This window comes from Aquila chrysaetos, chromosome 11 (assembly GCF_900496995.4).
Source record: "Aquila chrysaetos chrysaetos chromosome 11, bAquChr1.4, whole genome shotgun sequence".
Taxonomy (NCBI): domain Eukaryota; kingdom Metazoa; phylum Chordata; class Aves; order Accipitriformes; family Accipitridae; genus Aquila; species Aquila chrysaetos.
The window spans coordinates 38,782,314-38,808,132 of record NC_044014.1 but is presented as its reverse complement, the minus strand read 5'-3'; the positions used below and the strand labels follow the sequence as shown (position 1 = coordinate 38,808,132).

The window sequence follows — 25,819 nt, the reverse complement described above, 5'->3', positions numbered from 1 at the left end:
TTGTTGTGAGCAACATCTTTACGCGATACTTTACAGAGAGAACACCACTCAGCAAATAACATTTTTCAGGCTGTTCCCGTTATAGAATGGCAATTCCCCATGGAGAGGGCTCCCCATTTAAAAAAAAAATAATTAGAGACCTCCCGCAGAAGGTTGCTTACACAAGGCAGGATATGCAGGAGAGCCAGTTGCTCCACTGCTTTTAACTGCTTCTACACCAGAGGCAGCACCTCGGCTCAAGCAGCCTCTCTGCAGGTGCAACCGTCCCATCCACCTCCTGAGACAGCCTGGGGGAGCACAGAGCATTTGGCCAACCAAAATGCTGGGGTGCTCTCACCACCTGGCTGCTCCAGGCTCTGCTCCTAGGTCCCACTGGTACGATCTATCCAGGAATCCCACAGCTTCTTTCTTAGGAGCAATCTAAGAATTGAAATAAACCCCATGCCATTTTGTAATAACACTAAATAAAAGTGATTTGGGTACAGCCCCACCAGCTCGTTCGATGCCCAGCTCTGCAGGCAGGGCACATCACGAAGCAGAGGTGGCAGCAGTAAGAAAAGTCCTTTTCCTTTTCCTGAGAGGAATATTAAGGGGCTAGCAGCAAGCAGAAGCTGCAAATACAACAGGCTTTGATTTCTAACTTCAATTTACAAAAGTCTCCTGTTATGAACAGTCTGGGCTCGCCAGAACCTGGTGCCATCCCGCAGGTGTTCACGCCTGCAGGCAGTGGTGGCAGGGCTAAGACAGGGAAGCCGGGCGCTCCCCCCCAACCCTGCTACGCCTTGGGCATGGTGAAGTCCCACGCCGTCTCCTGGGCGCATTTCCACATTGCCCGCATGAGTCGTGTGAAACCCATGTCCTTGGGCTTCTCCAAGCCTCTCATAAGACGCTGCTTCATTATGGCAACAAACTCCTTGTTGCTCAGCTCACCATTCCCTGTGAGAAGAAGAAGAAGAAAAAAAAAAAAATTAGAAACACTAAAACCCACCAACAACCTCCTCCCCACAGGCACTAACTTTAAAGGGCAGCAGCCACAAGTGTCATTTCTTGCAGAGACCGAAATCGTGTTTGGCTTCAACCTTCCAAAATAGCCTGCTGAGCAAAGGTTGCCGAACCACAGCATTTAAATCGCAACCCTAAGGACGCTGCCCTGCTTAGCCTGGCACCACCATGTCTTGCAGGGCCTGGAGTGCTGGGGCTTGAAGACAGAAAAGCAAATGCAAAGCAAATGCCTGTGCACCCGCAGGAAACTCTCCGCTTTAAGTGATATAGGAAATTATGGGACCACAGGGTAACAGAGTGCAGATTTTTCTTAATGGAGTAGAAAGGAAGATTCATTAAAGTAATCTAGTGAGGTTATTGAGAATTATGTCAATTAAATTTATGTTAAAGATAAGATTATAGTAAATTGGGACAAATTTTATTCTGTAGTTGCTTAACCACCAGTAAATGAAAACCTCTGGGATTTTTATTTAGGGCGCTGGTTGATGGGAGGGGACAGCAGCAAGCCATGGTGCGACCAACAGCCTGATGCCTGTCTGCTGAGGGGCTGATGCCTTCTGCCACGATGCCGCACGTATCCGGTTGCCTGTTTTGCTCCCCTGCCTATGGCACACAGCTGATAGCACTGGTTTTAGCTTCTGGGAAGCAGCACAGGAAAGCAACCCACCTTTGGGCACGGAAGAAAGATGAGGGACATCAGCCCTCAAGAAACAAACCTACCAGTGCCATCGGTTCCCCAGATCAAAGGAGAGAGAATCTCTCCGGCTGATACAGGGAACCACATCATTATATTTCATGAACGAGTTTCTTCATTTGAGAGCTTTTTTTCCTGCCTTACATCTGAACGCAAATCTGGACAGCAAAATCCCAGCAAACTATCAAGGGGTGAGTAAAATTCCCTCTGGTGCTGCAGGTTTTTGATGTGTGCAGGGTAATGTCTATAAGCACTGACAGAGTGAAAACACACACACATGAAAAAAAAAAAAAAAGTCTGCGCCTGCTTTTCCACCCGATTCCTTCTTTTCAGGGACTCTTCTGGCAACTGCAGTCTTTCCCCCCAGGTTTGCTATCAAAATATTTAGCAGATTCTCCTATGAGAGGATGCAAACAGAGAATATTTGGCTACACTTTGGTTCACTCTAATCTCCAGCCTGATTATCTGGCTTGAGGATCGTATCAGAAAGTGGCACTGAAGCACACAGAAAAATACAACAAGAGAGGCAACCTTAGAAAGGCACAAATAAGCAGCTGGGGCTGAAACCAAGAGGGACAAGGAATAAAATAATTAAACATTTTTTTTAATGTTCATATTTATATCAGAAACCAAACAACTGTCTATTTATGCATCAGTGCTGCCACTCAGAGCTGCCAGATCCTGGTGACTGTCCTGGAGAAGCAGGGTGCCAGAAAGGTCTCTGGTTTTGGCTTGACAGTTTTGGGCAAATGCAGAATGTTGCTACTTTCCAAGCCTGCATTGCTGCCATCATCCCCTGGTAGCAAAGACTCCACTAATTCTCATTAAATCAACCCGAGACTGCTTCAGTGTGGCAACAAGCTACCCCAAAGTGATCGCATCCTCTGCGGGCCAGCAAAGCAATGAGCTTCCCAGCAGGGCACAGAGCTGCCATTAATTAATTAAGCTGATATTTGTCCAGGACTTTGGAGATAACGAAGTACCAGATAGGCTTGTTTCCAACACTGGAGCACAATAGCTCATTTTGTTAAACAAAATAGAGTTTTGGGGGCGGGGGGGGGGGGGGGGGGGAAGCTGTGTAGCAAGCTGTGCATGCCAAATGCTTGCATCCAGTGCTTTAAGATCAACACCTCAGAAGCTGCGTACCATCAGATACCATTCCTAGAAGGACAGGAGCATCAGTACAGATCCACGGCCAAAAAGCAGATGGTAGCATGGCAAGAAGATCCAAGGCCATGGCAAGCTTTCATGGCTTGCATTTTTTCACCTATATTTCTTCCCCCAGATCAACTCTTGCCCAGCCTGGCTGAGAGGAATGGGGTGAGGCTGGGGTCACTCACCGTCGCAGTCGAAGAGCGCAAACACCACGTCGCACACGTGGTCGGAGAGCTCCACCTTGGCCACCGTCCTGGCCACTTGCTGCATCGTCACTGCAATGGAGGGAGGGCACAAGGTTAGCGAGATGTCATGATCTGCCAACCGCAGCGAACGCAGGCAGAGGAGCAGAAGACTCTTGTTCCTCCATGGAAAACTGCCTTTACGAAAATGTGTTATGTTCAAAGAGCTTTGAAATAAGCTTCATCCCCAGCCCGTTCAACACATGCCTCAAAAACCACGCTCCTCAAAGCCTTTGCTTTCCTATGGCAACACTGCATGGGGTACGGAGAGGCTGCTGGTGAACACTGATGTGCCGATACCTGTGTTCAAGATAAACATTAAAAACACTGAGATGAGATGTTTTTTCCCCACTTCGGTTATAAAAATCGGAAGAAGTGTCAGCACTACATCAAACACCAGGTGGGAAACCTCTCCTGATGGGCTTGATCAATAAGGCAGCTCCTTCTGACAGTGTTGCAAAGATGATACTCTATGAAGCAACTATTCCAACAGGCTGGGAATAATAAAAACCAGTTTTCCTGTTAAGCAACCCAGGGCCAATAGTTGTAGAACAAACCCATCTACCCTCTCCTTGTGACAAGCTCTGCAACGAGCAGCCAAGGTTAACCTTGCAATAAAATAAAGAGTTGTAATGAATTATTTCACTTCCCCCCCCCAGCCACTGGCAGCTGAGCTCATCAGCAAAGAAGCGAGTGGTAGTTTTATTCACACCTCTAGAAAAGAGCAATCTCCAGAGCTATCAATCTGGCAGAGTTATGCAGTAGATTTTGCTGCATAAAGGGAACACACCCCCCCTCCCCTCCACCACCACTAGGCTGGTTTAGCTGTTTCCCTACATGTATTCATGTGCGTCTGGCTGCCCTCTAGTCTCCCTTTGACAGCTGCTAATTAAAGGAAGGAGGGGAGGTAGAAGCAGCTCAGTTGTCACCGTCAGGGCTGAAACACTCTGCTCCCTTCCAGATACTCAATAAAACAGAAGGGCTTTGCATGAATGTGAGCGTATTTTAAGTTAAATTGCTTCCCTACAAAGTCTGACCCAAGGAAAACCCTTCCAGAGAGACTTTGCACTGCAGCAGCGAGCCCGCAGCAACTGGGATGAACGTTTAGCTGCGGTGCTTCCCTTCAGCGAGGCAAAACAGGGAAACGGTGTGACACAAAATCAGATTGAAACCAAAAAAAAGCCTCTGCTTTCATCCACAGCATCCTTCTGGGTTCATGCACGCTGGTCCATTTGCAGAGCTATTGGCCCTTCAGAAATTTTGCAGAGTTATGTGTCAGAAAGGAAAAAAAAAGCACCCAATCTATACCGTAACCACATTAATTAGAAACTGCATAAAGTGTTTCTAATAGGATTTTTTTTCATGAATGTTCAGATAATTGGTTCCTTCCACCCCATTTCTGCTCCCCCGAGTGAGGTTTGGGGTTTTCGGGGAGGGATTTCGCTATAAAATCCCTTATTTTACTAAATAACGCAGGAGAAAACTGAAATTAAACAGAAGGTGGATTAAAATGTATATAATCTCAAGTAGGCATCCACTGCTTCCTTGTAATTATTCTTTTTGAGTTAAAATCCTTTCCCACATAAGAGATGTAACTCTGGTCTGCAGTTACTACTCTATATTTCAGTTCTGTCACCGTAAGTCAGGATATGGCCGTTACTTCTGTGCGTGTCCTGCTGGCAGCCAGAGCCTGCTTTAGGGAGGGCAGAGGCAATGTAATCATTAAAGAAAACTTGAATTAATTTTGTTCCCAGCCTTATGCCCGAACCTTGCCAACCAAGCTGCAGGGAGACCACACGTCTCTCCCAGCCCACCCAGGCCAACCAGGCTGCAGAATATACCGTGCCATGCACGTGGCACAATACATACAAATTAGCCCGCAAGATCTAACACTGAGTGAATGAACTGCAACACAAGCGAGCAGGTGCATTAGATGGCAGCAGCCCTCCAAAAAGGGCTTTAACGGTCCACCATTTAATTAACTTACATCGACATCAAACGTTCACAGATGAAATAACGCTGCCTTCAGCTTTCCCCCTTGATCCGAGAGGGAGGGACTGATGGCCAGCATCACACATACCCCAAACCAGAGGAGAGGGTGACTATAAGTTGCAGAGGTATAATGCAGTACCTACAGGTCCTCTTTGATCAAACGCCATGAACATGAAGTGGCAGGAAACGCCGGAGCCGAACAGTGGATGGCATAGGCCTTTTTACCAAGATAAATGCCCTGCCTCTGGATTTTATATATGCCTTTGTAAAAGGCACCTTTCTCTTCCCCAGTTAGGCGATGCTCATTCCCTATATACAGTCCTGGCTCCAGACAGCTGCAAAACATGCACTGTAACTCCTACCTGCCACGCGCGCTGGTGGGGGACTTCAGTAACGTGTTAAGCTCAAGGAAAAAGAGGAAGTTTAAGTAAAAGAAAGTTTATCTAAACTTATTTCTCAGCTTTTTTTTTTTTCTCCAGAAAGTTCTTCTGCTGGGGAGGGACTTTAAAACACCTCAACTTTGGCAACGGCAGAGGTTTTAAGCGCTCTAAGCCATCTCTCACCCAAGACCCAGACCTTCAGACAGCAAAAGCAAATCTGTATTTCCTCAGACAGCAACACTGAGAATGTCATTTAACTCATTTGAAATGTAAATCTTTAAAAATGCTCAACAAAGCTTTGATACCATCCTCTCCTCCTGGTGCCCCAGGTACCCTACTGAAGAAGTTATTTGCTGTAGCCTTATATGGAAAAGAAAAAAAAGTTAGAATGATTTCTTTAATTGTAAGTCATGTTTTTCTGCTGAGTTTTCACCCCCTCCTTCCCTCTCTACAGGGTGTCACCTGATCCCGCCCTCCTTTTTGACGTGTGCTTATTTATTTTTCACAGACGCAGTTTTACCAGCTGTAATTTGTACTTACAGCCGCTGGTTACTGCTTCCTCTCTTACTAACCCAACTGCGCAACTGTCACCTCCATCACATTGTTCTTGCTCAATGCAAGAATTCTGCAAAAACGTTATTTCACAGGGACTGCGTGACTGTGCTGTGCTCGGTAATGATTCTGCTGGTTTTCAAGGAGTCATAAGGAAGGGGAAAGTGTTTCTGCTTTCCACTTTGATGCACACGCTCCAGACTACAAGGTATCTCGGTGAGGCAAATAAACTTGAAGTAAACCTCCCAGTGTCAATTCTTTACCATTTCACAAAACAAAGTAGGTGCTGTCAGGGGCAACATCTCCTAAAACAGAGCTTGTCCAGATTTAGGGTTTTGGGATGGCTGCATCCATCTCTACACAGGCAAGTCTCCTGGATTTTATACCACCGAAAATGAGTTCCACATTTCTATCTCGAAAAGCTACGCGGCTTTTAAAATTTCAAGTGTTAGTCTCTCCCACTGGTTCCTTTAATGAGCCATCTGAGTTATTTTATGTCAGTTTAGTGTCTGACACAGTTGGTTGGTGTTTTTTTTTTCACTCCAATTCCCAGAACCACACCGTGAGTAATGCCTCACCAAGTGCTTAGAAACAGGGCTTTTCTATGGGCGAGAGCCTAGCCAGATGGCAAACTTCACTTTTTTCCTCCGTCTTGAGAATAGTCATACATTTGGCCAAAATAACGGGCAGCTGGGCTGCTGCCTTCATTTCCTGATTGGCACCCAGGGTGATGGGAGCAGGGGTCTCTGCCCTGGGCGGTCCCAGGCTGCAGAGGCAGGACACATGTATTTTGGGTTCCCAGGAATCAGGCTACGTAGGGTCTCACATTGATATTCACATTTCATTTTTAAGCATTCTAGCTGGAAACCTTGGATGCCATCATTGACAATATAGCTAACAAAAGTCTATTTAACTTTTTTCAAATCATTTGCCTGTGTACATACCGGAATGTCTATCCAGAAGAGAGATGCACAAACTCTACGCAATCCTGTGGCCCAGCATATTTTTCTTTTTCTTCTCAAAATGCGAAGCTGCAGCCCTGCAGCTGAGCAGAAACTGTTTTGACATCAAAGGGAGCATGACGGGAAGTCATGGAGATCATGCTTCTGGGAAAAAGGCAGAGCTACCAGACCGAAGGCAGAGCCGATCCACTGTTTATGTAATATTTGCAGTCATAAACAAGAAAGGAGATTCCAACACAGAAAATGGTTCCTAAACTGAAAGGTATTCAGCACCTTTCAGGGGCTGTTCGTCTACGGAGAGCTTGTCCTTAGGTTACCGAGCTGATTTCTTAAAGCCTTGTGGACAGGTGTCCTCTGCTGTGATGGAGCTTTGCCCAACAACTCGTTGCATCAGTGCTGAGCAAACACCACACCGTAATTGTACATGTACTAAAACCAAAGGGCAGGCGAGCTCCAGACCCCTCCTGCTTGAGGACACGGTGCCAAGCACTTCCACTGTTCCACTCCATCAGGACGTGCACATACACACGTCAACGCACTGGTGTGAGGGCAGCAAAGGTGACAATCCATGACCCTGACTTGCCTCTGCAGGACACCAGATTTCATTGTTCGACTCTTCTCCTTCTCACACATTATCGCAAATACTCATCCAGGCTTTCTTACATGCCCAGACAGGCTGTGGCATCTCCACCCTTGGAGATATCCAAAACCTGACTGGAGGTGGCCCTGGGCGAGCTGCTGTAGGCGACCCTGTCAGTTCTTTAGAGATCCCTGCCAACCTCACCTACCCTACAGAAGTCCTCCCCACTCAACTACCAGCGTTGACTACATGCCACCACTCCAGAGGAGCAATCTGAGCTGTGCCTCCATGGGGGGGACTGACTTCTTTCATCCAGCTCCCAAGGCAGATTAAAGCAAGCAGCAATCCGATGACAAATACATGCTGCTCTCAAATCTCACCTCTACCTCCTTCCAAATTCCCTGTCAAGTCTGCAGCCGTTTCAAGCTCCACATTTCAAATAAAATGATCTTCCATTAACCCCTCCTGGGCTCCAGCCCCACTCCGAGCCACCAGAGTGAGCAGCGGGCTCAGCTGTCTCCCCTCGCTTTGGCCCACCTCTAGCAAAGCGCATCTGTGCCTTGCCCTAAAACACAAAGGAGTTATACCGTGGCGCTCTGCCTGTGCCAGCAGAACGGCTGCTTCAAAAGTCGGGCCGCAGACGGTGCCAAAAAAAAAAGTGCAATTCACACCCTCGCCTTGAAAGGGGAATAAGAGATGAATTCGGCTCCTGTCCTGCTGCCGGCTGTAAGCCCAGACTGGGAAAGTTTTCTAAGTAATTCTTATGATTTAAGAGAATGACGGCTATTATGTTTCCGGTAAAATGAAAGATGGACTAACAAATAACCTGTGTGTTATTCTATGGGTCATTAAAATACAGGTTTATGATCCTTTTTAGAAGAGGCTACTTTAATTCAACACAGAAAACAGGTTGTCAAGCTATGGCTGTTTGGTGCCATCCATTTTTTTTCCCCTCTTAAATTTTAAACGGCCCTTCTAAAATTATAATAACATTTGCTGCATTAGGTTAGCAGCAATTTATTTGATACACAAACTATCCTCTTCCTCCTCCCCATATGATGAGTAATTTTTATGTTTGTTGGTTTTTAATAAGCAACCTTGCGAAAGCTTGATTTTTGGAAGAGTACACCCTATTTATTGCTTATTTGATTTGTGGGTGCAATATCCAGACTCCGGAGTGCACGCATATGGAAATGGGTAATGCACAGACAATTTAGACATGGGAGCACACGGATCCCTGCTGCAAAACCCAGGTGTATCGCTGCAGCTTGCTTTGCACCTTCATTAGGACCACAGCAAAGTGCTCTCTTCGTGCCTCCTGCCCAGAGCATCTCTGGGTTGAGCAGCACAGAAGGATGCGAGGGACAATTCGTGTCAGCTAACAGACACACATGAAGAGGAAATTTGCAGGACCCTCCTCTTCTGCCTGAGCCTGAGGAAATCTCTCCCAGCAGCCGGGACCTTGCAGGCAGGGATGGGGATCTGGGGACAGCCGAGCCTGTGAGCGGTTTTGAAGCCATGCCCTGTGCACCACCAACCCTCCCCAAGGTTTACTTACTCCAGCCAAATACTCCCAAGCTCAATGGCTGTGGCTCCAGCACAAGCTCATTAATTGCACATAATTAAACAGCAATCACACTGATCTACCAACTGCACACGGACCTAAATACTCCAAAAATACATATTCCATGACTCAGCAATTGCTAATTTACTGTAGACACTGAGTAAACTGGATTTGCTGGGCTATTATCTCCTCGTGGGACGCTGCAGAAAGGGCTCTGTGCAGCAGCAGCACATCCGTACTTCATATTTTTACTTTTAAATGAAAGATAATCCTATCAGGTTCTTTTAAGTCTTAAGATAACGGTGATCTAAAAGAAAGAGTACAGATGATTTCCCCCCAAAATTGAAGACGAGGAGGGCTGCTGACACACACAAGATGAGATGTGACACGTATGACTCCCTTAGTAATTCCACTGCCCAAAAACCTATTAATGTCTTAATATTCCCACAACAGCAGTGGTTGGAAGAATACCTTACTTCCGAAACATTTAATTTTGCAGCTGCCTAAATACATCAGCTTTAACTTCCTAGTAGACAAGAGTTTCCACTTAGCCTAAAAAACTTTTAATGAGTTTACCATCTTTTTTTATATTCCCAGTCTGAGTGCTTTTAAAAAACAACTCTTAGAAAAAGATCTAGAAAAGAAAAGCACACACTTGTGACAGATCCTGGCAGCAAAGAGATGGACTTTCTTTTTTTTAAATGTATGGTATGGGGTTTTTTTTCCTTTTTTTTACATCAGTGTCAGATCTGAGACATATCTGATATGGATTAGCTCAGAAAAGGAAACACATGATGAGATGAAGAAGGATATGGGTTGGTCTGATTGATAAAGCACACTATTACCAAGCTGCCCAGGAAACACCAGCTCTAAGGTTTATTCAGCCAGCTCCTCTGGCCACGCACAGCCTCTGGACTGTGGGGTTATCTGGAGAGAGCCTGCTCTGGACAGACTTTAATGCTCACTCTGGGACCTCAGTGGGGTTCCAGTGCTCCCCCTCCTTCCCTCCAGCATGCCTGGGAGCTCCAAAGGTGCTTGCCATTACTTGGATTTCAGATGAGAAATGCAGCATCTGGCCATACAGCTCTCATTTCTACGCAAAGCCTCATATTTTTAAGCAAAGCTGAAACAAAACAAGGGTTGAATAGTTCCTACCACCAGCTCCACTGCTGGTTAGTGCCTCTGCTGCCTTTATCATGGACACCTCTACAGAAGATACAGTTTGCAAGAATAACTTATAATTCTGTTTGTCTTTGCCAACAATAAATTTTCAAGTACTTTGTAAAAGGAGAAAAGATGTCACTTCAGAAGATGGGGTGAAGAAGAAGAAACCTTGGTGTGCCTGGGATCTGCTACAAGAGCCTGTGATACACTCACTAGGTCATCTTGCCTCTGCACACATCAGGCCTGAATGGTCCTGCTGAAGATATCGCCGCTTACTAATTGGTCACCATGAAATCACTGCTTCCTAATCTATTCAGGCTACATATTTCAGCCTTTTTCCCCACCTCTATATCTAAAACTGGGGAAGTATAAAAATTGAAATCCCTCTTTATCCAAGAACATAGCAAGTTAAACCTCTTGTTACAGGAAGGAACCGTGATTTCGGTACATTTTTAATGTCAGCCTTCATTTGACACCTTCCCAACACCAAAGACATGACATGAGTTGTGCTCCCTCAAGCTTTCAGTGCCTGTCCATCTTGCAAGTTTTAATACCTTTATCAAGCGAAGCTCCAGCCATGTGGTAGAAGCTCAAAGCTGTGTCCACATCGTTTATGTTCTTCAGAAAAGTGAAGAAGCTCTCCACCTCCTCAAACGTCAGCCCCTAGGACAGAGAAAAGATAGTCTTACAGCGATGGGAAAAGGAGATCGTGACACTACCTGGATTATGAACAACAAAGTGACTCATCAGTCCAAAGGTGTAGCCAGAGGGGAATTTATCTGCACACTCAAAATAATCCTACTTTGGCCCTTGAGGATATGGTTTGTGACCAGTAATTTTGTTAACCACCTCTGCTCCCCTCCCCACCCCACCAGTTGTGCAACTGGAAAGGACTTTGTCATGCATGGTCAGCAGTGGTAGAGACCAAAAAGCATTTCTCTGGCGCTTGCTACGCAGCCAGCTCTTGCCCAGAAGAGCAGACACACCACGAGCCTGTGGTTGGGATGCAGGAGACTGCAGCAAGAGGGTTCATTTATATATTTTTTTAAAGCCGGCACACTTGCAATGACAATAATGAAATAGTTCACATGCTGCAAGGTCTCTCCCAAGAGATTCAGGGATCCCTGCGGGGATCCACGTCTTACCCAGTGTCGCAGAAGGTGACACTGCAAATCACAGCACATACAGATGTGCCCCAGTTAGCTTTGCTGCTGGTTGCAGGATGGGTGCGGGGCTGGATCGCCATCTGCTCTACTTACCGGCACAGTCGCCCAGGACTTGGCTTACCCCGGGACAGCTAAGTGTGTGCTCGGTGAGTGCCTACAGCCACATACCCGGATAGTCACGGAAAGGCATCCTGAGATTCCCCAGCACTGGCATCACTGCATCCCAGCACAGCTGATGTACAGGCAGGGGATAAGCAACGTGCTCCTCTCTGCACCGATCCAACCGGCAAGGAGTACGCCAGGAGAGCAACTGCTGATGAGTGCAGCTCTGGGACCCCCACCTGGTTACACTACACAACACAATACCCGATTTTATGGACCCGTTTAGCATCAGCACAACTGCATCAGAGCTGGGACAAGGGCTGCAGCCTCCAAACTCCCCCACCACAGCTATGGCTTAGAGCCAATGGAGGAGGTACATCACCACCACAGTAATAACCACTCAGCCTTCCTCTCTGGAAGAGATAAATCAGCTTGTCAAGAGTAGTTCAGGTTCAGGCTCTTCCTATCCTGTCTAGCACGACAGACTGATACAGCAAGATACTAAAAATCCCAACTGCATAACACAGCATGGTTTCATGGTCTGGATGGAAAAGCACACGTTCAGCAGGTACTGTCAAATATAGATTTATACGATCCATTGTAACTCTGCTCAAACTCTTCCCAACAACTTCTAATCAAGGAAGAAGCCATCTATCTTTTTTTGAAAGAAAAAGCACATTTTTTACGATCTTCTCATACAGACATGGTGTCTCTAGAACTGTAAGCAGAAGAATTACAGAAAATCTGCAGCCTGTTCCTATCTTTGCTATAACTGAGCAAGCGGCAATGCACCACTGATGCACGTTGCACAGCATGTACACCAACAAGTGCAACAGCAGCCTCTGTCAGTGCTGGATTTCTGAATACAGACCAACAAGGATGAGGTAACAAAATGCACACGTGGACAATGGATCTAAAAAAAAATCCCCAGTTACCGTATAGGGATCTTTCTTTAAATGTATACCTGCTCTGCTTCCCAAGTGGCATGCTAAAAGATGTATGACAGAATTAAATAAAACATTGTCCTTGAAGGAAAAAAAAAAAAAAAAAAAAAAAAAAAAAAAAAAAAAAAAAATCAGGTACTTCTGCAGGAAGACCTGCAAAGACCCTCTGTTTTGTACAACAGATCTAGAGGGGAGAAAAGATTTTTGCAATTCAGATACCCATCTGGATGCCTCCCTGCTACGTGTTTCCCAATTGACATGCTCCTGCCTGGGAGCAGAGCACTAAAAATGTGGAAAGCCTGCAGGAATCAGGAGGCATGCGGCCACTTTCAGGCCAGCAGAAGACACTGTGCTGTGGTTTAGCTGCTCTGTTTGGGACATCTGAGGTTTGCAGTAGCAGCTACAAGGCATCCCAGCAGCTATTCCACGCAAAGAGCCCCAGCTTTGCATTTTCCTGGAATCTTCCACCACGAAAGGCAGATGTCAAGGCCAAACAGCATTGCTGTCTGTGCAAAACAGCCCCTTGTTTAGTGCGCTAAACACTGCAGTTGCTATTGTTTCAGCGGTAACAGGGAACGTTTATATGCTTACGTACGTAAACTTGTGGTCCTTTACCAGCTGAAAAAGCAAAAGCAATGGTGTACAGGGGTATCCTACAAATCTGGGCTTTCATGTGGACAGAAATACTGAATCTCTGCAGCAAAAATGCCATCAGTATTATGAAACTTAGTATTTTATTGATGAATCCCATTGCTGAGGCTGGCATCAGCATTAACTCCTTTCCAGCTACCAAAATAAAAATAAAATCAGAGACTGGGACAGCCTCAGGCTTACACCAACAAGTCGACAGATGAATGATCACCTTCACCAGTCAGAAGTCTGAGTATGGGAACTTACCTACTCCCTGTCGATGTGTTTGTCAGTGCTGCTCGGCTCTTTGTAGGTTATTCATGTCTCCATTGGAAGACCAATAGATGTTTCCATTATATAATAGAGACTCGTGTTAATTTGGAATCACAAGAAATTGCATATCTGGAGAGCCCTAGGGTAGCGATTATGGGATCTGGATGATCACTTCTTGCAAGGCATTTGTACATCTAGCTGTTGATTCATAAGCCTGAATCCTTTCATCATTTAAGTAATACTAGTGATACATAAGCAGACAGACTCCAGAAATGCATACCTGCTTGCAACATGTATCTTACCTTCTGCAAAAGTTAGGGCTTTTCACCTGGGAACCCAGGTTTCAGCCAGGGAGAATTACATCTCGGTCCCACTTTCTGCCATCTCAATAGAAAATATGCTACACAGCCCCCAAAGCATGTGTAGAAGATAACCTGAAATCACTAGTTTCTGAAGAGTCAGCTTGGTTTTCTAGCTGTTAGGGAGACAAACCAAATACCTTGCTTGTAAATACCACTGACAAGTCAAGTCCTTTTTACTAGGAGAAAAGCAGCTGTGTAAGTGTATCTTGAGGGGGAGGATCGTAAGTAATTTTAAACAAAGTAGACTGTGGCAGCTCCACTGAATATGCAGAGGAGTTCATGTATCCAGGGTAAGATGGGATTTTTTCCTCAAGAAAAATAAAAATGAAAGACTATCAATTAATACAAGAAAATATGCCATTCACAGAAGCAGGAATGTAGAATAGCGATGTTGGAAAATGGCTAAAGATTAGATTAAAACCAGAGCTTTAACGTTTTGGAGGCTGTCAGGGTTGCCTTGTGAAGAAAAGGTAATTGCATCAGACAATGAAGATGATGTTTGACAGATTTCATAAGAAAGCACTCACAAGGATCAATTGCATTCCCAAGGTAAAGCTTGCCGGGTAGGTTTGGTACGATTACTGCCATTCCTCTCCCAGCATCACACTACTAAAATATTTTACTCCCACTTTCTTTGGAAAGCAATAGCAAGCCAAAGTCCCTACTGCTTTCGGCGCAGAGGTGACTTACAGCAGGTTAGTAAACTGTGCAGATAGTGATACTAAGCTGCTATAAAAGTAGGCTAGTGAAGTGTGAAAAGAAGGGATTTGGGGAAAAATTCTTCCTGTAAAACGTGTTTGCATCATAGACCTTTCTGACCTACAAGGTGTTCTGTGACTGCAGAGTATTGCAGGATAAATGAAGTGGCTGGGTGGCTTTAACGTCTCTGTGAGGTCTGGGAGCCAAAGGGAGAGCAGTGGATAGCACCGGCTCCAGTCCCTTTTTATAGGATAGGAGTAAAGCAGAGCCCAACCAAAGCAGCTGCTTGCTCTGCAGGTGTCTGGGTTACAAATGCAGAGGAAGAAGCAAAGCCAGTGTTGAGCTTCTGCAGTTTCAAGTGGGAGAACGCTCTCTGGCTTAATACTCCATTCATTTACAAGGAAAACTTTGCAAGCGCATTGCTGAATAAGTTATCCAGAAAGCTTGAAAGGTGATTAACATGATTCTGGTCACAGCAGTCCTGTTTCTAAAGAGATGGGGAAAGTTAAGCTATGTAAAAACACTGACAGCTATACCAGGGTGGTCCAATAGAAGTACATAAGTGTATCTAGGTACAAAGTACTGCACGCAAATCTACAAGGAATATGGTCTTCTACAATACCCCAGGGGACAAAAAAACAAACCACAAATTTCCAAGAAAAGGTTCTCTTGTATGAAAGACAATGCAAAGTTAGGCACCTGGCTGGATTTTCCATGAGCCAGAACCTGCTGAAGTGGAGGATTTCAGTACCTGGTTTCTCTAGCTCTGCATAAACATTGACTTTGAGCTGCCCTGACTGCAAAAAAGGCTTATCTGCCTCCAGTGCAAAGTGGCTGGTGCTTCTTGTATCCTTTACATCTCCTTAAACCATTAAATATCTTGTACTTGTTAACAGAGAGGCCATCTTGTTTTAGGATTTTAGGTGTTTCATTCCCTCCGGTCTAAGGAATCATGTGTTTTCCCCCAATTCTGTTTCTTGCAAATGTCATTTTTTTGTCCTACTCCCCAGTTCCTCTCCTTGAAAGTCCTTGGAATAAAGAAAGAAAAAGACTGGCTCTGAATCCAGTTAGCTACAAATAGAAACACAATCTGGCTGATTTAGGGATGAGGAATAAGGTAAAACCAAAAAGTTCTTCCTCTGCCACAGATGTCAGGGTCTTGGCTTACACATGAAAGGAAGAAAACATCTGCTGTAAGAAACCTTCCAAAATAACTCCCTCTGCCTAATTTCTCATACACCCAGCTACCGTTCAATAATATATGTGTGTGTGTGTGTATATATACATACAAAAAAACCCCAAATCACAGCAAAAGAATCGACAGTTTGGGAACGTTAACAACAGAGCTGATATTTTCTGTTAGATACACATCACAGTTAAGTTATTTTTTCCACGAGAAATCAAATGATTCCTGTTAAAACTCAAGGGGAGCAGAGGTATTGGAAAAGCTAAATCTGCAGCGTCTCGCTCTAAGATAAAATAAATGGACACAACCTTGGAAACATCAATGGACTTATTTAAGCCAGTGACAAAGAGCTTGAGAAGTGAGATTTCCAAATATTAAAATGCAACGTATCTCAGCTCCCATGACATGTTGACACCATCTATTGATAACAGCCTATTAAATATTGAGTCTATTTTCCTACAAAACATGAGGGAATCTCCAAAAAAAAAAAAAAGTGCTCTTTCTGGCACCCCAAGGCCATGAGAAGCTGCAGGCACCACGACTCCTCTGGCAAGAATGCAACTCTGAGCACAGCCTTTTGGCTCACTTACGGTTTCCTCCAGTTTTTAACTTTTTGGCATTATTTGCAGTTAATAGAGGTCTATCAGTCTACATGCCCCACTGCTTCAGTATGCCCAAATTCTCCTCCAGCACCAGTGAAAGAGGGAGAAAACAGGGGGAAAAGTCACTGGAGCACCTTCACATTAACTGACGATTCCTGCACATCACAGGAGGCCAGTTAAGGCACCAAAAAGAGACAAAAAAGGACTAGACCCTGGCCAACAATTGTGTTTTATAACACACTTTGCATCTAAACCAGTTAAGAAATAAACGCCAGTTCTGATGTCAGGAGGAAGCAGCTCTAAAACAGACTGACCCAATACGCAGCCAAAGACTTTCCATCCATTCTCATTTGACGAATCACTTGTTTATAACCTAGCTAATAAAAGAACAATCCATCTTTATAGAAGCAGACATGAAATTCTAATACTGAAGTAATTTAGCAGCCCATACTTGCTTTACCTGATAAAGCACATCCTTTCAGCAGGGATGCCTTATTCCAAGGTCTCTCACTAAATTAACGAGTGTAAGATCTGCAACCTTATGCCTCTCTAAATCATGAGTAATTAAAAAAATTTTTCACATAAGTTCCTAACTAAATAATAAACTGCCCAGTCGCAGCAGCCGATTAATCTAAGGTCGAGCCAGTAACTAGGAACACGTCTTCAATGTTTATTCTGGCTCCAGACCCAGGGTGCCATTCAGTGAATTTAAATCTTGAAAATTACAGCATCCATTTTAATAGGGACAAGCCTATACGCTGAGCTGGACACTGACCACTGCACTCCCACCTCTTCCATCGCCCTGCTGCTGGCAAAATATTTATCACCTGCAAAGTCAGCGTATCTCCCTACACTGCTTAACAAGGTGCAGGTGCTTTTCTTAAGAAGATGGAGATTGCTTACTCCGTTCTCACCATGGTGCAGGACAACTGCCCCCACTGCAACTTCCCAAATTTGCCACCGATGCCACTGACCTCTCCGTCTTGGAAGTGCTTCTTGAGCTGCTTCAGCATGACAGTAAGTTTCTTGGACTGCACCCCGCTGTAGGCCAGCAGCATGCTGCCGAACTGCCGCTCCGTGATCCGCCCTTCCACTGGGTCATGCCGCTCAAACTGGAAGGGGAGGGGAAAAAAAAAAAAAAAAAAAAAAAGGGAAGTGAAAACAAGACCATGCAGCAGAAAGCTCCGTCCAGAGTAAGGGCATACAAAGGCACTGTAACAAAAAATGAACATTGCAGGAAACACTCATGAAGAAGAAATCCTAACGCATTTGAATATTTGCTTCCTCCAGGACTGTCTCCATCAATAAGTCAACATCTTCCCTATGTGCTATACGTTGGACAACTTCTGGAAGAAGTCTTTGTATCTCGCCTTCCTACTTTTATCTTGCAGGGGGACAGCATTTGTAGAGCTAGACTTGAAAAGGCAGGATGATTACCTTAACTTGAAACCAAGCTAGTGTCCACAAGTGTCCAAACGGGTGGAAAGCAAGAAGAAATACTAAGGTGTTCTTCATATGCACTTCCAGCTTTGAGATCTGAATTAACATCCAGAGAATTGGGCTGCTGCAGTGACCTTTTCTGATTGATCAAAGATGTGTGCAGGACTGAGCTAACATGCAAGTATGTGCTTCAAAAGAAGCGCATGTAGGAGCGGTTCCATGATTGCTATAAAGGGGAATGGTGGTTAATAAACCAGGAAAGAAAAGTCTTGCAAAAACTATGTCTCATTTTAGCTCTTCTCTGCTCCAAGTCCTGTACCAGTGTCCCAGCAAGGGAAGGTTCATGGAGGTCTCCAGAGTTCCCCTTCCCCAGTCCCAGAAAGTTCTCCTCACCCTCAGCCCCTTCCAGTCCCTGACCCTTACAAACGCTGCTGTAAGGCCCCTGCAGAACTTCCCACAAGCCCTTCGGCAGAGAACAGTTTTCTCCATTAATCCACCTCTCCAGCATTAGTTTATGTCCTCCTGGCTTTTGCTGCAGGGGAGAAGGGAAGAGCAATTTCCCGACTTGGGAGGGTGCTGGGTTGGAGCACCAGGTCTCTGCTAGCTGAATAATGCAGATTTCATCTTCTCCTTTTTTCCCTAACTCTTTGTATCTCTACAAACATCAACATTAGACTTCAACCGACTTCGGTTTCACAGATCTCAGCGTTCAGGATCCCTTATTTGATTTCCTTCAAATTTATCAGAAAACATATGACCTACACTACAGCTGATCACAAGCCAGAAGATGACATTTAACAACAAAATTAATTTTTAAACTCCTACGGAACAACTTAGTACCACTGACTTGACATTGTATTGCTCAGTGAGTTAACCATTTCTGCCTCAACCGCTCTTCTGTGCTTAATTACACAGATAACACAAAAGCCAGCAAGGCACCCAACCAAGATCAAGGTGGGGAGATGAAAGCCGGCAGCTCCACCAGCCTTGCTTTCAATCCTTGTGTAGGCAGAGCTCCAGACACTGCTTTTAATATACAGCGCTCTTCAGCTACGCTATATAGCAGCTAGGCTGCTGGCAAACAAGCTATTCCAATTTCCATGCTTATGCAAATTTGGGGGTAAATATTTTTTAATTATTAGCATATAAGCCAGACTTTGGCTGCTTGCATAAAGTGCCAGGGCTGGAGGGGTTTGGATGGACTATGCTGGCAGGAGGCAGCTCCCAAGTAGACAAATTCTGTTTCTTAGCACCTTGTGCTTTTGCTTGAGTGGCCCACGCAGTAATTGGGAAAAAGATGGCACTTTTTAGTGTCCTCTGATACAGACTTTGGGGGTTACTCAAGATGCAAAACATCAGCCTCTCTCCTTCTTGTGTGCTGGGGAAAGGAGAGGGAAAACTCATTTGGAGGAAAAGTATGTGTTCTTCATTAAAAAGCAGAGGCAGTCCTTTCTGCCACGTTTGAAGAATGCAAAGAAGTTTTACAATACCCAAGAGACACAAAAATTTGCAGTCAGTACTGTTTCAAAAGCAGCACCAAGGCTTTCTTCTAGTATAATATTGCTAATTTCAGCCCAAAAGACACAAACTAGTATTTTTCTACCAACTGCCTTCAAATATCCCCAGTTTTAACAGAGCATAACATAGCATTTTTTATTAAAGGATAAGAAACGGGTCTGAATATCTCAAATCAACCTCATAAGTGGTGAATATGCTTAGAAAAGTCTTGAATCAGTGTCTAAAAGCCTGTCGGTCCTCTCCCCCACCCTGCATTAAGAAGCAGGTATTGTGCAGTTCCACGGGGTAACACAAGCAGCACAGCTCCCTGCACTCTTGCAGATGGGGAAATAAAAAAGGACCAACTCCTCACATTTGTTTCGTAACTAAGCATTCAGATAGTGGTCAGATTTGCACTACTGGGTGCAAAAATGACCAGAAAAAAAATAATCAAAACCCCTTTTCATCTTCATTTTTCTCCTGATGTGTCTCACACAAACCCTTTTGGTGCCAACTTTAAGATAAAAAACCAGGATTATTCTCCAAATGCCACCCTGAAGAAGTCTTAACAGGAGCACAATGATGAAACACATCATTTCAGCCCAGCTTTCCTCTTTCTTTCCCATTTTCAGCCGTGACCCTGAGATACTCAAAGCCATTGCCCCACTACTGCTGCAGAGGGTCTCAGCAAGCCCTTCAGCTCCTCTCGCTTGGGCTTTCCCAAAGAAAAGAAGATATAAACACACCTATGGTTTAAGGATTACCTGGGGAGAGTTGGTACATTAAGAATAACGCTGTAATTTGCAATCAATGTTTGCAGCCATGCAGCTGGGAGAAAGACAGACAAGCATGCTTTAAGCCGGATTACTTGTAAAATTCAATGCAAACTTCTGCAACTCAAATGTCACTATAGAAAACTGATAAACTAAGTTATCTTATTTAATAGCACCCATTACTAAATGTTTACAGCTACAGAATAAGCAATGGGGAAAAAATGTTTATTCCTCCTGTGATTCACCTTCTCAGCTTCCGGTCTTTGGTGTTTTAGGCATTTCCTTGGTGGGAAGCTGCAGCTGGACCAATATGTCTAATAGCCACATGACAAATTTTCCCCCCCAAGAGGTTGCCTGATGCCACTTGGCACCCACTAATCCTTTTACACTACAAAAACAAAGTGTACTGGCCCAAAAGTTTCCTGGCAGGTAGTACTGGCACGCTTTCAACCATCACTCAGGCAAGGAAAAGATGGACAGAAGCGTAGCAAAACATGCAAACCCTGGGTTTGGGCAACCTGGTCTAGACCACACACCAGGGATTCTTCTGTACTACAGGGAAAATAAAAATCAACAAGTGCTGTTGCATTGGCCGTCAAAGACATGAGCCAAGGCAGGTGGGCAAAGCCCTTCTGGAAGCAAACCCTTCTAAGGCATCTGTTGAAAATAACTCCAATATTCAAGTACAAGGATCTCACCAGCTCTGAGCAGCAGTATCAAAGCATGGAACACAATTAACGTGCTGATGCTTGCAGTATTTTTAGCATCCTGCAAAATTTATCGAAAATGAAGTAGAGTGCTGTGCTGGTTTGAGCTGGGATAGAGTTAATTTTCTTCATAGTAGCTGGTATGGGGCTACGTTTTGGATTTGTGCTGAAAAACAGTGTTGATAATACAGAGATGTTTTCATTACCGCTGAGCAGTGCTTACACAGAGTCAAGGCCTTTTCTGCTTCTCGCACCGCCCCACTAGCGAGGAGGCTGGGGGGGCACAAGGAGTTGGGAGGGGACACAGCCGGGACAGCTGACCCCAACTGACCCAAGGGATATTCCAGACCATAGGACGTCATGCTCAGCACATGAAGCTGGGGGAAGAAGGAAGGAGGGGATGTTCGAAGTGATGGCGTTTGTCTTCCCAATTAACCATTAACACGTGACGGAGCCCTGCTTTCCTGGAGATGGCTGAACACCTGCCTGCTGATGGGAAGTGGTGAATGAATTCATTGTTTTGCTCTGCTGGCACACACGGCTTTTGCTTTCCCTATTAAACTGTCCTTATCTCAGCCCAAGGGTTTTCTCACTTTTACTCTTCTGATTCTCTCCCCCATCCTACCCCAGGGGGCAGCGAGCGACGGGCTGTGTGGGGCTTAGTTGCCGGCTTAGGTTAAACCATGACAAGCGCCCATCCTACTGCCATAACCTGAGTCTCGATCATGGCAGTAGCAAGAGCCTCACCTGCAGCAGACCCACCACATGAGACGAAACAGCGTTAGTCTCTTGATTTATCGCACAGTTGGGAGGTTGTGTTAAAGGACAAAATAAAGATAAAGCAAATCTAAGATGAAGAAACTAAAATAACTTATTTATACAAATCTCTTTAAAGCACAAAATGGTCCTGAGACCCTGTGAATAAACCAACTCATTCCCCCTCCCTGTGGGCTCCAAAACTGGTTCCGATTTTTAATTTCTGCAGGTGGTCATCAGGTACAGTGATGAGTCAAAACACCATGCAAGTATTATTCACAAAAAATAAAAAAGCCTGTAAACCATGGAATTAACTCTTCTTATTCTGGGTTTATCTTGCTTTAAAATGAACACCTCTAACATTAAACTGAAACACTCACAGATGCCAAAAGTCAGTTCCTGGCAGCCAAGTGTTATGCTTTCCCATACACAGGCACACAGTGGTGTTCATTGCAAAGTCAAGCCTAGAAACGGGCTGGCAAGCGAGAGCTGGTCAACAACCAGTTTCCAAAATCAAATATAATCACCACTGAACTGAGAAAAAGCAACAAAATCATATTCAGAGAGAAACTTGGCTACAAATGATTTGTGAGTGGAAAAACTTTGATTTCAGCTTCTAAAAAAACAACAAAAAAACCAAACCAAAACTCTCTACTCCTGACACCCCCTTTCCCACCTCCCTGTCTGGGAGCAGAGGTACTACATCTGTCCTCTCCTGCCTTCTTGAATGTCTTCTGGCCAACCGAACACAGCTCACCCGTTGTAGCTACTTGAAAATGAAGGAGGATGCAAAGCCTACAGTAATTTTTCTTTCAGTACTCAATACACAGTCTATGAACAGTGTTAAAATCCCCCAGATTTTTGAAGAGGCAGGACAAATAGTGTCCTTTCTCAGGTAATCACGATCCTCTGCCTTCACGCATGTGACATTACTGTATGAGCTATTTTTCCAGTCACTTGGGGGGGAAATACAACAAACCCTACAAGGATGGGATGCAGGGCAGAGCACACTGAGATTTACTACAAGCAAACAAGTCCTCTGACAGCCTTTTCCCCTTTCATATATCTTAAAGAAAGGAAAAGCACGGCCAAGGCAATCGCTCAGCCGGCATTGCAGGGCACCAGCTCCTGTGGGACAGAGCAGCTCCCACGTGTGACACTCACACCATCGGGGAAACTGGAGAGGGGAGAGGGGGATCCTACCCCCCTCCAAACTGCAGCCCCAAAAATCTCGCATACAACACAGATGGCCGGCGAGTCCAACACCTCCAGAGCAGCTTCCACCCACAGCCACTTGGTGCCAGCAGCGGATTCTGCATCCGCACACCAGCAAGGATACAGTAAATAATGAAATATAACACTCTCCAGAGTTCTTCCCGCAAGCCAGGACACCTGAGATGGTGAAGAAATTAGCCTAAAATATAATAGGCAGTATTCTGAAATTCATTAAAAGCCAATGTGAGATGCAAGGAAATCAAATGTGTTTATGGGTGGGTGAGAAGGCAGGAAAAACGAGGCACAGCACTTCACTCTCCCACTGCCAACCTGACCCAGCTTTGCTAGCCCAGTCCCAGTAGCCAATCCACATACCACATTAGTATACTTTCTACCATTATTTAAAAGACTAACTATAATCTTAAAAGTGTTAAATATTCCCACTGCCCCACAAAAAAACCCTATCAGACAGGAGGAACATCTTCATGCTCCTCTAGAAGCTGAAATGTGGGTAAGCTTCCTTCCAGCTTAGTTTTCTGAATAAATAACCCTACTCTCTCTTCTTCAATGCATGGAAGAAAGACTTCATCACATGAGGAGAACAGAAGGCAAATAAACAGTTTTCTCTGTTTCCACATCCCCTTAATTGCATAACTTCATGGAAGGGCAATGCAAGGACCCACCATGACACAACAGACCCATAATTCCTCTGCTTCCAGACTTCACTATTTTTTTCCCCCACTAACTCAATCCACCTTCTCCTGTGGGAAACCAAATGCCAGCTTCTGAGAAGCATCCAGGCTGAACCAATTCAGAGACACCACCATGAGAAACATCTTTATTAAAAAAAAAAAAAAAAAAAAAATCCACTGGAACTTCTTAAACACAGACATTGGCTTCCTTTCAGCTCTCCTTCTGCCACCACCAGCTGCAAGGGTCACTGCTGGGAAATCAAGCAGGTCTGATGGCTAAGGAACCATCTGGCACGGGCAGGAGGACTTCCTCTGGGTCCTCCTTGACTGTGGAGATGGGCCACAGATTCAGAGCATCCACCTCATTAATGTAGACTTTTCGAATCTGAGAAACAATGGGGAAACCGGGAAATTGCCGTTTAAACTGAAGGTTTAGGGAACAAACAGCATCGTGTCTCTATGAGCACAGACCTGCAGCCCTGGTGCCCCATATGTCATGGGGTAAGGGCTGAATTGCCCCTTCCAGTTCAGGCTCAGTGAGGAGGGATGCGTAGCTTCGTCTGAGCCACAGCGGTGTTTCAGAAAAAAAAAAAAAGTAAGATAAAATTTTAACTTGCCCCCAGGAGATCCCTCCTTCAGAAAAAGGTCAAGCTTGGGTACCAGACACTCCTCAGGGGAAGACTTCTCATTCCAGCTGACTCTCCTCCCTCCTCATTAAATTTGTCATAACCAATAGCATTAATACGGAAAATTTCTACCTAAAACCCCAGTGCTGAAACGCTGTCTAATCAGAGATTGCAAGTATAAAAAACTGCTTAAAAAATACGGAGCAGTGTATTGTCACTGCTGCCACCAGACTGAACTATGCCCATGAGAGCAACACCAGCTCTGCAATTGCCTGGGGAGGGATGCCAGAGGACCAAAACCCTCAGAGAGGGCTTAGCATCACCATACAACCACTAATGGATGTAAAAACCTCATGCTTGAAAAGTGGGATTTCTTCTCCTTCCTAACCTGGCATCACATTTTTGGTCTGTACACTGAACGGTGGCTTATTTTGGTTTGCTTGCTTTGTTTGCTGAACAAGACTGTTAAAATAACCATCATGCCCTTCCAGTGGCTGCACTCGGGATAGGTTCAAACAGCATTTAACATCAACGAAAACCACCAAGAGCCTCAAAGCCCATTGATGCGAGACCCCAGCTGTAACACGATGCAGCATGATGAAAACACAGCTCAGACTTTTCCTAAAGCTATAGCAAAAAAAAAGCAGTGGCACCTCCTGTGCTGTTTGGTGATTACCTCCATGGTGCAACCCTTCCAGTAGCCTCAGGTTGACAGGATGGGGAAAATCAGCTCAGTCTGTGCTTTGGGACTTGAATCTGTATTCCCTGGACTTACCCCATGATGGGAATACCAGCTGCTGAGCTGCATGGACAAAGCAATACTCTGCACTGCTTTTTCTGCAATTATGCCCATACCTATCAGTGCACGGGCTCATCCGAGAGTTACTGCATGGTCTTGCTAGTCTACAAACACCAGGAAAGAATAGAAACATGGTCACATCAGTTTTAAAAGGGATATTAAACACAAATACCACGAAGCATAGTACTTCTGCTGTACAAGAATCGGCATCTTCAACTTTCTAGGTTTTTATTTTTCAGAAATACTTCTAAACCCATCTTCTGTAAATTTGATGTATTCTTGAACTTCAAACTAGCTGCAACCAGGCATCCCAGCAATATAGCTTCTATCCTTTTCAAACACTCATATTAGCAAAATATCTAGCTGTATTTTAACAGGGTCTTAAATTTCTAGGAAGATTTCTCCTAAAACCCAATCAAACTATGTATTCCCTAAAATCTCAAAGCAAGCATCTAAAAAATAAATGTATGTGTGCCACATATCCAATTGAGATAGCAAAAAAAAAAAAAATTACAAGGCCTTTTGGATGGAGAAAAAAGTGTTGAGGGATAATTTTTGAGCTTATTTATGCTGGTTAAACAAACATCAATAGCAGAAATATTGCTAATACTGTCAGGTTTAAGGGTAGTTGAAAAAGGTGACTTGTTCAGAGTGCCACAGTGTGCGTAATAAGGAATCAAAAGGGTCTGTGAAATAATGATTTGTAGGGTAATATTCAGATTCACAATATATGACCCTTTAAAGTGGTATTTGCTCAAAGTTTTATTTGACAGGCTGTAATACATTATTTATCTGCAAACTGCTGCAGCACTGGCTCTGTTTACTGTTCTGGAGAAGCAGGCTGCCAGGATCTCTTGTCAAGTTGCATATACAACTATGACAGAGGAAGAAAAAAAGGGGATAACACTGTACATCTTCCTAAGCCCCAGCAACCTCCTCCACCCAGTGTTTGCCCAGGCACCAGATTACTGGTGCAAAAGTTTCTAAAGGCTTTTTATTTGGAAAGATCAAAGGTCTCAAAGTATTTTTTTTTCTTTTTTTTTTGGGGGGGGTGTTAATTATG

At 44.6% G+C, this 25,819-nt stretch overlaps 1 protein-coding gene across 19 annotated transcripts in view; it reads right to left on the bottom strand.

Moving 5' to 3' along the window:
• Positions 1–25,819, bottom strand: part of MICU1 (mitochondrial calcium uptake 1) — a 108,768-nt gene continuing 82,949 nt past the window's right edge. For all 19 annotated transcript variants that reach the window (XM_030029841.1, XM_030029840.2, XM_030029842.2 and 16 more), the window contains 4 exons: positions 17,226–17,363; positions 10,842–10,950; positions 3,037–3,126; positions 1–936 (listed from right to left, as the gene is read on the bottom strand). In XM_030029841.1, the coding sequence (XP_029885701.1) occupies positions 776–936; positions 3,037–3,126; positions 10,842–10,950; positions 17,226–17,363 (498 nt within the window). In that variant the 3' untranslated portion in view covers positions 1–775. The remainder of the gene's footprint in view (positions 937–3,036; positions 3,127–10,841; positions 10,951–17,225; positions 17,364–25,819) is intronic.